General features: G+C 36.9%; 1 protein-coding gene across 1 annotated transcript; it reads right to left on the bottom strand.

The window, feature by feature from the left end:
* Nucleotides 1-870: 870 nt before the first annotated feature.
* Nucleotides 871-13,281, bottom strand: DCSTAMP (dendrocyte expressed seven transmembrane protein). The gene is made up of 3 exons (XM_074207495.1): nt 12,250-13,281; nt 4,294-4,602; nt 871-945 (listed from the first exon to the last, which is right to left on the bottom strand). The coding sequence occupies exons 1-3, from the start codon at nt 13,279-13,281 to the stop codon at nt 871-873; spliced, it is 1,416 nt and encodes a 471-aa protein (XP_074063596.1).
* Between the last annotated feature and the right edge of the window lie 245 nt (nt 13,282-13,526).

Raw genomic sequence — 13,526 nt, 5'->3', positions numbered from 1 at the left:
TTGGGATATTCTTGGCAAAGATATTGGAGTGGGCTGTCATTTTCTTCTCCAGTTCATTTTACAGATAGGTATCAAGGCAGAGTTAAGTGACTTGCCCAGGGTCACACATCTAGTGCCTGAGGTGGAATTTGAACTCATGAAGATAAGTCTTTCTGATTCCACAACCAGTGCATTATTTACTGTGCTGCCTAATAATGTTGTCTATTTTACAAATGAGAAACTGAGGCAAAATAACTTTACTATAGCTACTCAGTAAATGTCAGAGGCAGAATTTGGACCCAGATTTCGCTTGATTCCAAGTCTAGCTACCTTTCCCCTAAGTAGTTAAGTAGTTCAGTGGATAGATCACTTAGAGATAGGATGTTTTCAAATCCATCCTCAGATACTCAACTAAGTGTATGACCCTGGACATGTCACATAATCTGCCTCTGTTTCCTCAACTATAAAATGAGAGTAATAACAACAGCCCCTCCCTTTCAGGTTGTTGTATGAAGATCAAATGGGATAATATTTGCAAAATACTTGGCATACTGTCAGTCACAAAGTGGTTCTAAATAAATACTTATTTCCTTTTCTCCACATCACCATGCTTCTCTTTACAAAGTTACAATCAAACTCTTCCTCCACTTGACCCTCCCCCTTATGCCAAGCTGGTGGCAACCCAAGTTAATCGCACCTAATATGGACCCTGGAGGAAATAACCAGTCTCTAGAGTTCTGGAGTGCTGGCCCTGAAAATTCTAAACCTATAAAGTGAAAGTAAATGTCACATTTCCATAGAGTTAGGAATGAACCGTGACATGTGCCAACCATCCATAAATCTGAGGGGAGTCGCTGAGATAAATTTAGCTGAAGAGCTGCTTGGGATTTGTCAAAGATTGTTTTCATTTGCAGGGGATGTGGTGCCCTCCCCAAGCATTTTCAGGACAGGAACCCAGAAATGCAGCTGGAAAAGACGGAAAAGGCAAATTGGAATCAAATTAGCCTCAAATACCAGGTGTTTGTCAAAGCTACTTACTGCATAATCTGTAGACCTAAGAGGACTCTTCAAAGGTCCTTACTTTCCTTCTTGGGAGGGGAAATGGGGGTGGTAGAGGACAATTCAATTTAATTCTACAAACATTTATTAAACTGTCAGCTCTGTTCAAGATATTGTGGCAGGTGCTAGGAACGCAAAGACTTGTGGGTTTGTTTGTTTAAAAGTCTGTACCCTCCAGGAACTTAGATTTTGGGGGAGGGGTGAAGGAAATGAGAGGAACAGATATTCCTAAAGCAAATGAAACTTCATTCCATCCCTCCTGGAAGTGGATTCATGTACTGACACCTTACTGATTGGGTTTGGTGGACTGGAATTGCCTCTTAATGATTTATTGACTAAGGTTTAGAAGAGGTACTCTGGTATATTCTATCAAAGTACAGCTTGTCCTATGAAAGCATCCTAGTTTACATTCTCATAGGATTCAATCAATAAACATTTATTAAGTCCCTGCTGGGAGCCAAGTAGTTTAATAAATACTGGAGACACAAAAAGAGGCAGAAGAAGAGGTTCTTGTCCTCAATTCTCGAGGAGCTTGCAATCCAATGGGGGGGGCGGGGTGCTACAACATGCAAACAAATACATATATATATATATATATATATATATATATATATGTATATATATGTAAAGGATAAATAGAAAATAATTAACAGAGGGAAGGCACTGGAATTAAAGGGTCATGAAAGGCTTCCTGTAGTAGGTGGGGATGTAGTTGGCACTTAAATGAAGCCAGGTTAGTCAGTAGTCCAGGCATGGGTTAGAGTCAGAGAAAATTCTCAAGAGTCCAAAGAAATGGAATCCCTGGAATAATCAGGAGACCAATGCCACTGTACTGAAAGTACATGACTAGAGAGTAAAGTTTAAGACTGGAAAGGCAGGAGAGGCCTAGATTATGAAGGACTTTGAATGCCAAACAGAATATTTTATACTTGATCCTAAAATCAATTGAAAGCCTCTAGAGTTTATTGAGTGTGGTTGGAGGCTGGAGGGGGGGATGTAATCTAGGAATGAGGTGATGGGAGTCTGCACTATAGTGGTGGCAACAGCTTGGATATGGGAGTGGTGGGTGGGAGTAAGAGATAGTGAAGAATCTAGGATGACTTCTAGGTTGTGAGCCTGAAGGACTGGGAAGAAGGTGTTGCCTTCTATGGGGACAGGGAAGGAAAGAATGGGAGAAGTGGGGGAGGGGGTATGGATAATGAATTCTGCTTTGGAGATCCTGAGTTTAAGATGTTTACTGGACATTCAATCAGTTGAAAATGTGAGATTTGAGGTCTGTGGAGAGAATGGGATAAAGTAGACTAGATGAGAGAATCAGCCAAGATGGTAATTAAATCCTTGGGAGTTGATGAAATCATCAAGTGAATAAGTAGTCCTGAGTAGTCTCAATAGAATGAGAAGAGAGGAGGACTATGGACAGAATATAAAGGGTCAACTATGGTTAAAGGGAATTATATAGAGGAAGATCCAGCAAAGAATAAAGAGTTCAATTCCTCATCTGTAAAATGAGTTGGAGAAGGAAATGGCAAATCACTCCAGTATTTTTGCCAAGAAACTTCCAAATGGGTCATGGGGAGTCAGACATGACTGAAATGCCTCAATGACAACAGTAGTGACAACAACAACCAGAGCTATACCAAAACCTCAACCAGATTTCCCAAAAGTTTTAATTCAGGGTGGGGATAATGAGTCAGTTATTCTGATACTCCTTTTCACCTCCCCAGACAGATTCTAGGACTAGCATGGGATGCACGCGAGCTGTCCATGGTGCTACCATGGTACTACCATGGTGCTACCATGGACAAGTTGTTTCCCATGGAATGCAAGCTCCTTGAGAACCTTTTTTTTCCTTTAGTATCCCCAACATCTAGCAGAGTGAGTGGCAGATAGTAAGAACTTAATGCACATTCACTGACTAATCAATTCCTTTGTTGACATACACTAAAGGAAGGTCCTAAAGAGAGGACAATATATTGATAAGATTGAGTGGATCTTTCAAAAAATAATCAGGAAACTTCCCTTTAGTGAGGCATATGCAGATTTAAAACAAATTTTCTTTACTTTTTAAAAATTTAGGCAATGGGGTTAAGTAACTTTCCCAAAGTCACACAGCCAGGCAATTATTAAATGTCTGAGCCTGAATTTGAATTCAAGTCCTCCTCACTCCAGGGCCAGTGTTCTATACACTGGGCCACCTAGCTGCCCCTGAAATAGATTTTAATGGAACATCTTGTAGAACTCAATTGTGTCAAGGTTTAATAATTACTGTAAGTTTTTACAACTGTACCTGGTCAAAGATTGGTATTTCTTAGCTATTGTGAAGGGTGGAGTGTGTCCTCCTCAGATTTTGAAAGTCAGACTTGTCCTGCCCTACAGTTTCTTAAAGTCATAAAACAAGTGGCCTCCCTCAGGCAAAATAGCATTTCAGAAGGATGGTTCTCTTGGATATCAAATAATAGAATGGTCTTCAGGGAAGTTTAAGCTTAACTCTTGTTATGTATACTCCCCTTATTGCAGGATAAGTTTTCTGATTTCTCTCTGCTTGGTGTGGTCATTACTAGAATGGCCTCTATCTATAGGTTAATGGGAATTAATAGAGAATAAAACTTTATGTCTAACCTATATTTTCTGTTGTTTTATTTTAACCTATATTTTTAAGATTTTGTTTTTAAAGTTTAACAACTGCTTTCTTAGTTAAACAAAACAAAGCAAAAAAATTTAAACCCTAATAATTATACTTCTAATGCACAAGTTCATGATACCCCAAAGATTTGTCTGCTGTGGAATAGGGATTAGACCATGAATTCGTTGGTAGAGGGAACTTCCAGGTGATGAAATTCTCTCTAGTCATTGTCTAGAGTACTCAGAGGTTAAATGATTTGTCCGAGATCACACAGCCAAGATGTGTCAGAGACAGGATTTGAATGTAGCTCTTCCTGCATAGTAGAGGTGAGCTCTCTAACCACACACCTCATTTCCTTTGCATATACAGTTTAAATGTGGGCCTGCCTTGATAGGAATCATTATGGTAAAAGGCATAGAAATACACTGCTCTTAGAGTTAAGAAGACCTGACTTTGAATCCCTCTTCTAACATTTTCTTGTGAACTTCAAAGTACTATATAAATGTCAAAGTGGTTTAAAAAAAAAAGTCTGTCATTTTCATTTTAACACTGCATCTTGGTAAACACCATAATCTGATTCTCAGATTAAATACAGGCACAGTTAGGCTTCTTTTGTCCCGTCCAATTCTTACCTCTGAAGTTAACTGCTTCAGTTTCTCTTTTCCTTTCCTCAGTGGCTGCTTGGATCTTCTCCTGAGGATCTTGGCATGCAGATAGTGTATCCGGTCCCTTTCTACATCAGGGTAGAATGATCCAGACACTAGGATTTTAAATTGCATCAGAATGGAGGACAGCAGACCCAGCACTACCAACATCAGGATGATGAAACTTAGTGGGATCCATGTTTTAGATATAAAGAGCTCAGGTTTGGGGATACAGTTGGGCTCAAACATAGATATATTAAAGGAAGAGTCAGTTATGATGTCATGATTTCCCTTCACCTAAAACACAAGCAAAGTCAAGTTAAATCAAGTAGTCTTTATTAAATACTGTATATAAGGCACTCTACTAAGTTCTGAGTTTACAAAGGAAGGCAAAAAAAGTCCCTGCTCTAAAGGAGTTTGCAGCCTAATTGGGAATCAAGTTGTAAATAACTATGTATGAACAAGATACATGCAGGATACTTTAAAGATAATTTCAGAAGAAAAGAATTAGGATTAAGGGGAATTGGGAAGATGTTTTGCAAAAGATAGGACTTGGTTTGAAGGAAGCTATATAGTAGTGATGGTGGGGATGGAAGGAGGGAGAGAATTCCAGGCTTGTGTAAAGGGGAACATTAAGGAATCTAGTGTCACTGGACTAAAGATTATATAGAGGAAAATAAGACTGCAAAGGAAGAAAGAAACCACATTGTGAAGGGCCCAAAAGTCAAAGCAGGATCTGAAAAATGCTGAATTTAGTGTTAGGATAGACCTGGATTGGAATCTCATACTAGTTAGCATTGACTATAGGCAAATCACTTAATCTTTTTTTGAGGCTCTGTTTTCTCATCTGTAAAATGGATTTAATTACATTTACAAAACCTACTTTACAGAATTGTAAGGATAAAAAGATAGAACATATATGTATATAATATATTATATCATATATAGTACTTTTAAAATTTCAAAGCACTAAATAAATTTAATAATATGTGAGATTCATAAATCAAACCCCATCTGGTTTTGATATCCAAATCTCTTCTTTTTTCAGTGCTGCAACTTCATACAATTTTGATCTTCTTAGCTTTTATATAACTCATATTTAATTAAAGTTGTTTCTAAGTTTTTTGGGAAAAACTCATTATTTGACAAAAACTGCTGGGAAAACTGGAAAATAGTATGGCAGAAATTAGGTAGAAACCTAGTTTTCCTACAGACCTCACACTGTACACCAAGATAAAATCAAAATGGATATATGATTTAAACATAAAAAGTGATATCATAAACAAATTAAGAGAATGTGGAATAATTATCTATCAGATTCATGGATAAGAGAAGAATTTAGGAACAAAAAAAGATAGTGACAAGATGTAAAATAGATAATTTTGATCATGTAAAATTAAAAAGTTTTATACAAACAAAATCAATTCAATCACAATTATTATTAAGGAAAGCAGAAAACTGGGGGAAATTTTTGCAACAAATATCTCTGATAAAGAGATTTCTCAAATACATAGAGAACTGAGTCTAATTTATAAAAAAACAAACCATTCATTTTCCAATTGATAAATAGTCAAAGGATATGAACAGGTAGTTTTCAGACAAAGAAATCAAAGTTTCCTATAGACATATAAAAATGTTCTAAATCATTATTAATCAGAATGGAGGACAGCAGACCCAGCACTACCAACATCAGGATGATGAAACTTAGTGGGATCCATGTTTTAGATATGAATTAAAACAACTCTGAAGTACCAGCTTACATGGTATGGAGATGCTGTGGGAAAACTGGGACACTAATGCATTATGGTGGAATTGTGAACTGAATCAATCATTCTGGACAGCAATTTGGAACTATGCATACCTTTGATCTAGCAATACCACTGTTATGTCAAAGACATCCAATAAAAGAGACATCTTTGAAGAAATATGTACAAAATTAGTACAATTACATTTGCAGAAGATGGGACTTGATTTGAAGGAAGCTAAGTAGTGATGGAGGCAAAAAATTGGAAATCAAAGTTTCCCATAAATTGGGGAATGGTTAAACAAAGTGTGATATATGATTGTAATGGAATATTTTTGTGCTATAATGACAAGTAGGATGATTTCAGGAAAACCTGGAAAGACTTACATGAATTGATGAATAGAACCAAGAGAATTGTCTCCAGTAACAACAATATTGTTCAATGAAGAATTGTGGATAATAGTTATTCTCAATAATACAATATTCAAGATAATTCCAAAGGACTAATGATGAAGCATACTATAAAGAACTAATATTGATTGAATACAGACTAAAGCATGCTATTTTTCAATTTCTTTCATTTTTTCTTTTATTCAAGTCTTCTTATACAAAAATGACTACTATGGAAATGTTTTACAAAATTGCACAAGTATAACCTATATCTTATTGTTTATCTTCTCAGGGAGGGGGAGAAGGGAAGGGGGAGACAGAAGGAAGAGGAATAGAAATTGGAACTCAAAACTTTAAATAAAGATGTTGAAAATTGTGGGGAAAACAATTTTTTTTTCCATTAAAAACTTGATCCAAGAAGAGGGACTGTTCTCATTTGGGTCTAGTTTCTATAAAAGGTGGGGTTAGATTCTATATAACCCATCCCTGAGGTATAAGTTTTCCATCCTGACAGGAAAATTCTATTCTGATATAAGTGATAGGAGACTAAAGCATCTTCTGAAACAACATTCTGTGACCCCCCCAAAAAAATACCATATTGGTTGTTGGATGCTAAAATAAGTTCCACATAAGAAAGCATTTTTCTGATGTTCCCTCCAAATTTTTTTCTGGAGTTCTTTAAAAATATAATACTGTTTCATGAATCTGGGGTATATTTTGGACTAGGAATATTTGCCTTCCTAATCGAAGCAAAAAAAAAAATGGATGATGCAGGTACCATACCAAGGTCAATGTGAAATGCTTAAGTTTGGCCCAGAATTAAGAACTTGACATTGATAGTCAGGTAATGAAGCCAATAAGAATAGTCAGGTTTGTTGATTCAGCTTTTTCCCTGACCTAGGAAAGTCATTTAATCTCTCTGTGGATTAGTTTTCACATTTGGAAAACAGGAATTAATGGACCAGATCCTATCCATGAATAACATATTCCAGTTTAAATGAAGTGCCTTGGGACTTGAGAGTTAAAACCTCAGGGATATGTGATACTTAGTCCTCGATTACTATCCCAACATCCTAATACTCTGGTGGTCACAGACTTAGAATGCTAACCTGATCATACCCAGGGATCAACACATTTTCTTTTCCCCTGTTTGGACATAATAGAGATACTGCAGGGTCATAGAAATGAGGAAGAGAGGATTAATGTTCTGTTGTCTAGGGAAGAAAGCAAGGGAAACAATTTCTGTGGCCTATCTCTAATTAACAAATTAAAAATGAACCTCTGCAACTAAATAGGTAAGTTTAGTTCTCCTGAGCAAATGTGCCAGTTCTTCCCTACAATTGAAATTGCCAAAACACCCAGACTTAATGGCTGATGAGAAATCCTGCAATAACAAAGCAGCATGTGGCCAATTTCGAGGTGGCACAGTAGGCATTTCATCAAGGAAGCTAAGCAGGGATTTGAGGGTTGGGAAGCTGTGTTATAAATGCAGTGAGTAAACATTTTTATATTTAACTCTTTCAGAAGGTGAATGTTTCAAGTGTTTTCTCAACCAGTACTCTAGTTCAGGCCATCATTTCTTTTCTCTTGGACTAATGGGAGAGAAATCTAACTTGATTCACCAATTCAGATCCATCTGAACTTCAATTCATCCTATGCCCTGAAACATTTCATCTTTCAAAAGCATAGTGCAGCTAGGTGGTGCAGTGGATAGAGCACCGGCCCTGGAGTCAGGAGTACCTGAATTCAAATACGGTCCCAGACACTTAATACCTAGCTAGCTATGTGACCTTGGTACTTATTTACTTAAACCCATTGCCTTAAATAAAAATTTTTTAAAAAATCATAGTGTGGATGATGTCACTAGTGTAGTGAGCTTGGGCAAGTCATTTTCCTTATTGGGTCATACATTTTCTCAATTTTAAAAGAAGGAGGGTTAAAGTAGAAGACCTCTGAGGTTCTTTCTAACCTTCAACTTATGATCCTCCAAATTGCTCTTTATCAACATACTTGAAAAATCTAAGGGAACCTGCTCACATATAGCAGGTAAAAAACCACACAAATCACGAATTCAGACATTTAGCACCTATGAGGAATCCAATGACAAAATTAATTTTAACAAGCTCTGTCTTGTTCCCCCATTGGGAAACCTCCCATTTCCCAATTATTTCCATTCTCTGCCCCCTTCTTGTCACTCCCAATCATTTCCTGTTTGGACTTGTTTATTCTCTGGCCTGCTTAACAATGCCTTGTCATCTCCCCCTCACATTGAAGTCTTGAAATCCTTTAGGCTTTGAACTCCTACTTTTTTATTTTCTTTCTGTATCTATGGGAGTGTGTGTGTGTGTGTGTGTGTGTGTAACCATGTAAATATCCCTGCGTTCATAAACATTTCTGAATTTCACTAATTTAGCAAACAATAAATGAATCTGGTCATAGAACTGAAAAATGCAGGAGAGAGGATGGAAATGGAACTTTATCTCTCATTTTCAATTCCATTATGTTGGCAAGTATCTGTATTTATACACTGCAGAGCAAGCATTTTAAAGAGCATTAGATACTTCTTGCTTAAATCTAAATAGGCCCTCCTCTCAGATTCATTGCTTGCTTCTCAGCAGGTACATTTTGTTTGTTTTCTCATTTACTTAGTTTTTTCAAACTGATTACACTGAACACCACCCAACCCCCTTTCCCAGGCCCAAGGAATTAGTTAATTATAAGGCACCCTAGGGTTTCAGGTTCTTAGAATAAGCTCCCGGAACGACAGAGCCTCTGTTTCAATTTTCAACCAACAAAATAAAATTCAAACGAATTTAAAATGACTGTATTTGGTCTGACCAAAGTAAGATCCCTCTCTTACCACTTCTACTTCCATCTCCCTCTCCTCTTACTTTTGTTCATCTCTTTTCTTCCCCTCTTCCTTCCTTTCTTCCTCCCTCTCTCCAATCCTTTTTTCCTTCCTTTTATCTCTTCCTTTCTTCCTTCCTTCCTTTTTCTTTCTTTCCCTTCCTTTCTTCCTTTCTTCCTTCCTTCCTTCCTTCCTTCCTTCCTTCCTTCCTTCCTTCCTTCCTTCCTTCCTTCCTTTCTTTCTTTCTTTTTCTTCCCCTACTTCCTTTCTCCCTCCCTTCCTCCCTCCCTTCTTCCCTTCCTCCCTCCCTTCTTCCCTTCTTCCCTTCCTCCCTTCCTTTCTTCCTTCATCCTTTCTTTCTTGCTCATTCTTGCTCTTTCTCTTTTTCTTTCTGACTTTTTTCTGACTTTCTTTTTTCTTCTCTTTCTTACCACTATTTTCTCTCTACTTATCCTTCCTTTTTCTTCCTTCTCCTTCCTACTCACATTTTTATTAATATTTTATTTGTTTTCCAATCATACATATAATAATAGCTTCTACCCATCATTTTCTGTAAGGTTTTGAATTTTACAAACTTTCCCCCGCCCTCCCTTGCTTCCCCCATCCCCCCCCACAGAAGGCAGTCTGGTGACTCCAGGGCCTGTGCTCTATCCACTGCACCACCTAGCCGCCCCTTCCATGCTATACTTTGATCGAAATTGAATGTGTTGGGAGAGAAATCATATCTTTGAGGAGAAAATAAAATATTAGAGATAGCAAAATTATGTAGTACATAAGACACTTTTTTAATAAAAAATTGAAGGTAATAGACTTTGGTCTTTGAACTCATAGGCTTTCTCAAGGTACAGATGGTATTCTCCATCACAGATGCTCTAAAATTGTCTCTGATTATCTCATTGATGGAATGAGGAAGTCCAATAAGATTGATCATCACCTCTATGTTGCCATTAGGGTGTGCAGTGTTCTGGTTCTCCTTATCTCGCTCATCATCAGTCCATGCAAGTCTTTCCAGGCTTCTCTGAATCCCCATCCTTCCTGATTTCTAATAGAACATTATGTTCCATAACATACCATATACCACAATTTGTTCAGTCATTTCCCAATTGCTGTACATTCACATGATTTCCAATTCTTTGATACCACAAACAGGAGTGCTGTGAATATTTTTGTACAAGTGTTGTTTTTATCCTTTTGCAAGATCTCTTCAGGGTATAGACCCTGTCTACTCACATATTTTTAATGGATTCTCTTTCCAAAGAAACTATGTATAACTCTTGAGGAATTTCCCTCTCCTTAAGTTCTCTATCTCTAAATCCAATGTTTTTTCCAATGTAATATACTGCTTCTAATTACAAATCATAAATCAAATACTATCCAGAAAGGAAAAGTTCAGCTCTTGTTTGTAAAGTGAAAGATAACCTGGTTCCAAATTGATCATAGAATCACAGATTTGAATTGTAGGGGCCTTGGCTCAAGCCTCATTTTTTTCCATCCAGTATTCTTCCTTTTGGATCACAGGTTTGTAAATCTAGAGTTGCAAGGAACTAAAAGGGCATATTATTCAATCACTTCATTTTACAGGTGAGGAAAATGAGGCACAGAGCAGTTAATTGACTTACCCCTAATGGTTATTATTTAATATTCCTGACAACTTTACTTACAAACTGTAAATTTATAAATCTGTGATCATGGGCAAATCACTTAAACTCTCAGCTTCAGTTTTCTTATTTGTAAAATGAACATTGATCAATCAGTCATCAAATATTTATTAATCTACCAAGTATTTATTAAACTACTACAACCTACACTGGAGTTATAAGTACAAAGAATGAAAATATCTCTGCTCAAAAAGAGCATAGATTCTGATGGAGAAGTCAATGAGGACATATAAAATATGCATGCAGCATAAATGCAAGTGAATACATTCAAATATATACAAAGTGGCTAACTGAAGATTGTTTAAGAAGGAGGATGCTAGTCTTTCATCAGGCAAGTCTTCAGAGATGTTCCTTGAACCATGCCTTAAGGGAAGAAAAATCAGGCAGAGATAAAGAGGGTGTACATTCTAGGCATTCATGGTAGGAAAGATGTAGCTTTAGAGGTAGAATGGCCTATATGAAGAACATAGAAAATAATAGCATTTTTCTCATACAGTTTTTGTGGGGAAAGGGTAATCTAAACAACATTAGAGGCAACAGTGAATTTAACCCTGGATATTTAGATAGATGTCCTGAATTCAATTTTGCCCTAGATTGTTACTAGACATCTGACCCTGGACAAGTCCCTTAATCTTTCTTAGCCTCAGTTTCTTCATCTTAAAATGGGGATAATAATAACATCTACTTTCTGTGGTTTTATGACAATAAAACCAGATAATATTTATAAAGTATTTTGCAAAACTTAAAACACTATTTGAATACTAGCTATAATTATTAAATATGATAGAGATGTGCTATTGTTATTAATATGAATTTATTCATTAGAATTTCTTTTTACTTTGGTAGATACAATTACCATCTTAAACCCTTGAAGGACCTCCCTTGAGAACTTGTTTGTTTGTTTTAATAAAAAAAGTGATTTTCATTAAAGGATTTTAAGGAATTGTGAATGACCTAAAGTCATATAACCTAGCTGAATCTGAGAAAATTGGATATATATATATATATATTTCCTGTCTTAAAGTCACACAATCTAGCTCAAAACTTAAGAGCCCTTTGTAGTCTCACTCCCTATCATCTCTCTACATCTCTGAGTCCAAAGGCAGCAAGACTGTAATTTAGCGGAAAACATATTCTATCTGGGGTCTGAGGATCTGTCTTCAAATTTTGCTTCTCTTACCATATGGCAAGTCACTTATTTCCCTTCCCTTTACTTTCCTCATCTGTAAAATAAAGTGGTAAGATTAGATGCTCTCTGAAGTCCTTTCCACTTCTTAATCTATGATCCCATGATCCTCACTTACCTCATTATATAGTTTCAAGTGAACCTCCATTCCTGGCAAGTTGGGGAGATGTTTGTTTACTGAAGAAATCAGTTGATACAGCCCATAATCAATGGCTGCAAACAGGGTCCAGACATAGAGATTTGTCAGTATGGGGAGGAAAAACAGTCCAAGGTTTCTCTTCTCTTTAGAAGTCAAGTAGATGGAAGGAATAATAATATATTTCTTTCTTTCCTGTTTATTAAGTGGAAGGACACAGGGTCTTTTTTGATGCCTCTCACTTTCATCAAACTGAATAAAATGCTTAGTGATGTAGATGTTTTCAAATCTGTGGCTGTGAGGGCCCAAGAAGCGTCTCATGAAGAGTCCTGTGTTGAGGAGGACTAGAGCAAACCCAATGATGGTCAATAGTCCTTGGCCCAGAGAAGACACCACCTCTGTGACAGTGGTTACATGGTCTATCACACTTAGGATTTCTCCTTTGGTGTCATTTAGTCTAATCTCGAAGGCCTTGCTTGGACTGAGAACAGACAAGTCCAAAGTATGATTCCAAGAGACAATCTCTTCAAAAAGATTGATATCTGTGACAAGACTATAAAGCCACTTAATTGCTTCAATGTATTTATTCAAGAAAGGGAAAAGGATAATAAAGCTTTTGATACTGAGATTGCAGGTTATTCCTTCCAGAAGGCCTTTCAGGTTATGGAAGATATTTTTCACATGGCCAAATGTCACAATCCCTGTTCCAACAGTAATCAGAGCATTTCTACCTTCACGTAGTCCACAAGAGAGAAAGAAGAGAATACCAAAGCACCGTACATGCTTGGACCAACACAGTAGGATGGACATAGTAATCCAAAATGGAATGAAGAAAATTGCTAAGGATGACAGGAACCAATACAAGCCAAGATATAAGAGCACAGTTGAGATGAATCCAACCACACAGCAAACTCCAAAATGCTGCCAGAAACCTTTCCATCCAGTGCTCCTTGGAGACAAATAAAATCTCCAAAGACATAAGAAAACTTCAGTGACTGAGGTTCTAGTAATCATGCTGTTCGTAGTGATGTTGTCACTGATGCACCAGCTGGAATTAAGAGGGAGCAAAGATCATCATTTACTTTTGATTGCAGATTGCGGCTATTGTGTTTTCATAGTTAACATCCCTACTAAGTGATCTTAATATTCCTGACATCTCCATCTTAGGGTCCTCCAGTCTCTGTTTGACTACCACCAGTGTTTTACCCATCATGATTATTGCTACCAATTCAATTTTATTCAATTCAAATCAATTTAGT

Source organism: Macrotis lagotis, chromosome X (genome assembly GCF_037893015.1).
Source record: "Macrotis lagotis isolate mMagLag1 chromosome X, bilby.v1.9.chrom.fasta, whole genome shotgun sequence".
Lineage (NCBI taxonomy): Eukaryota > Metazoa > Chordata > Mammalia > Peramelemorphia > Peramelidae > Macrotis > Macrotis lagotis.
This window is presented reverse-complemented; position numbering and strand designations above follow the sequence as displayed.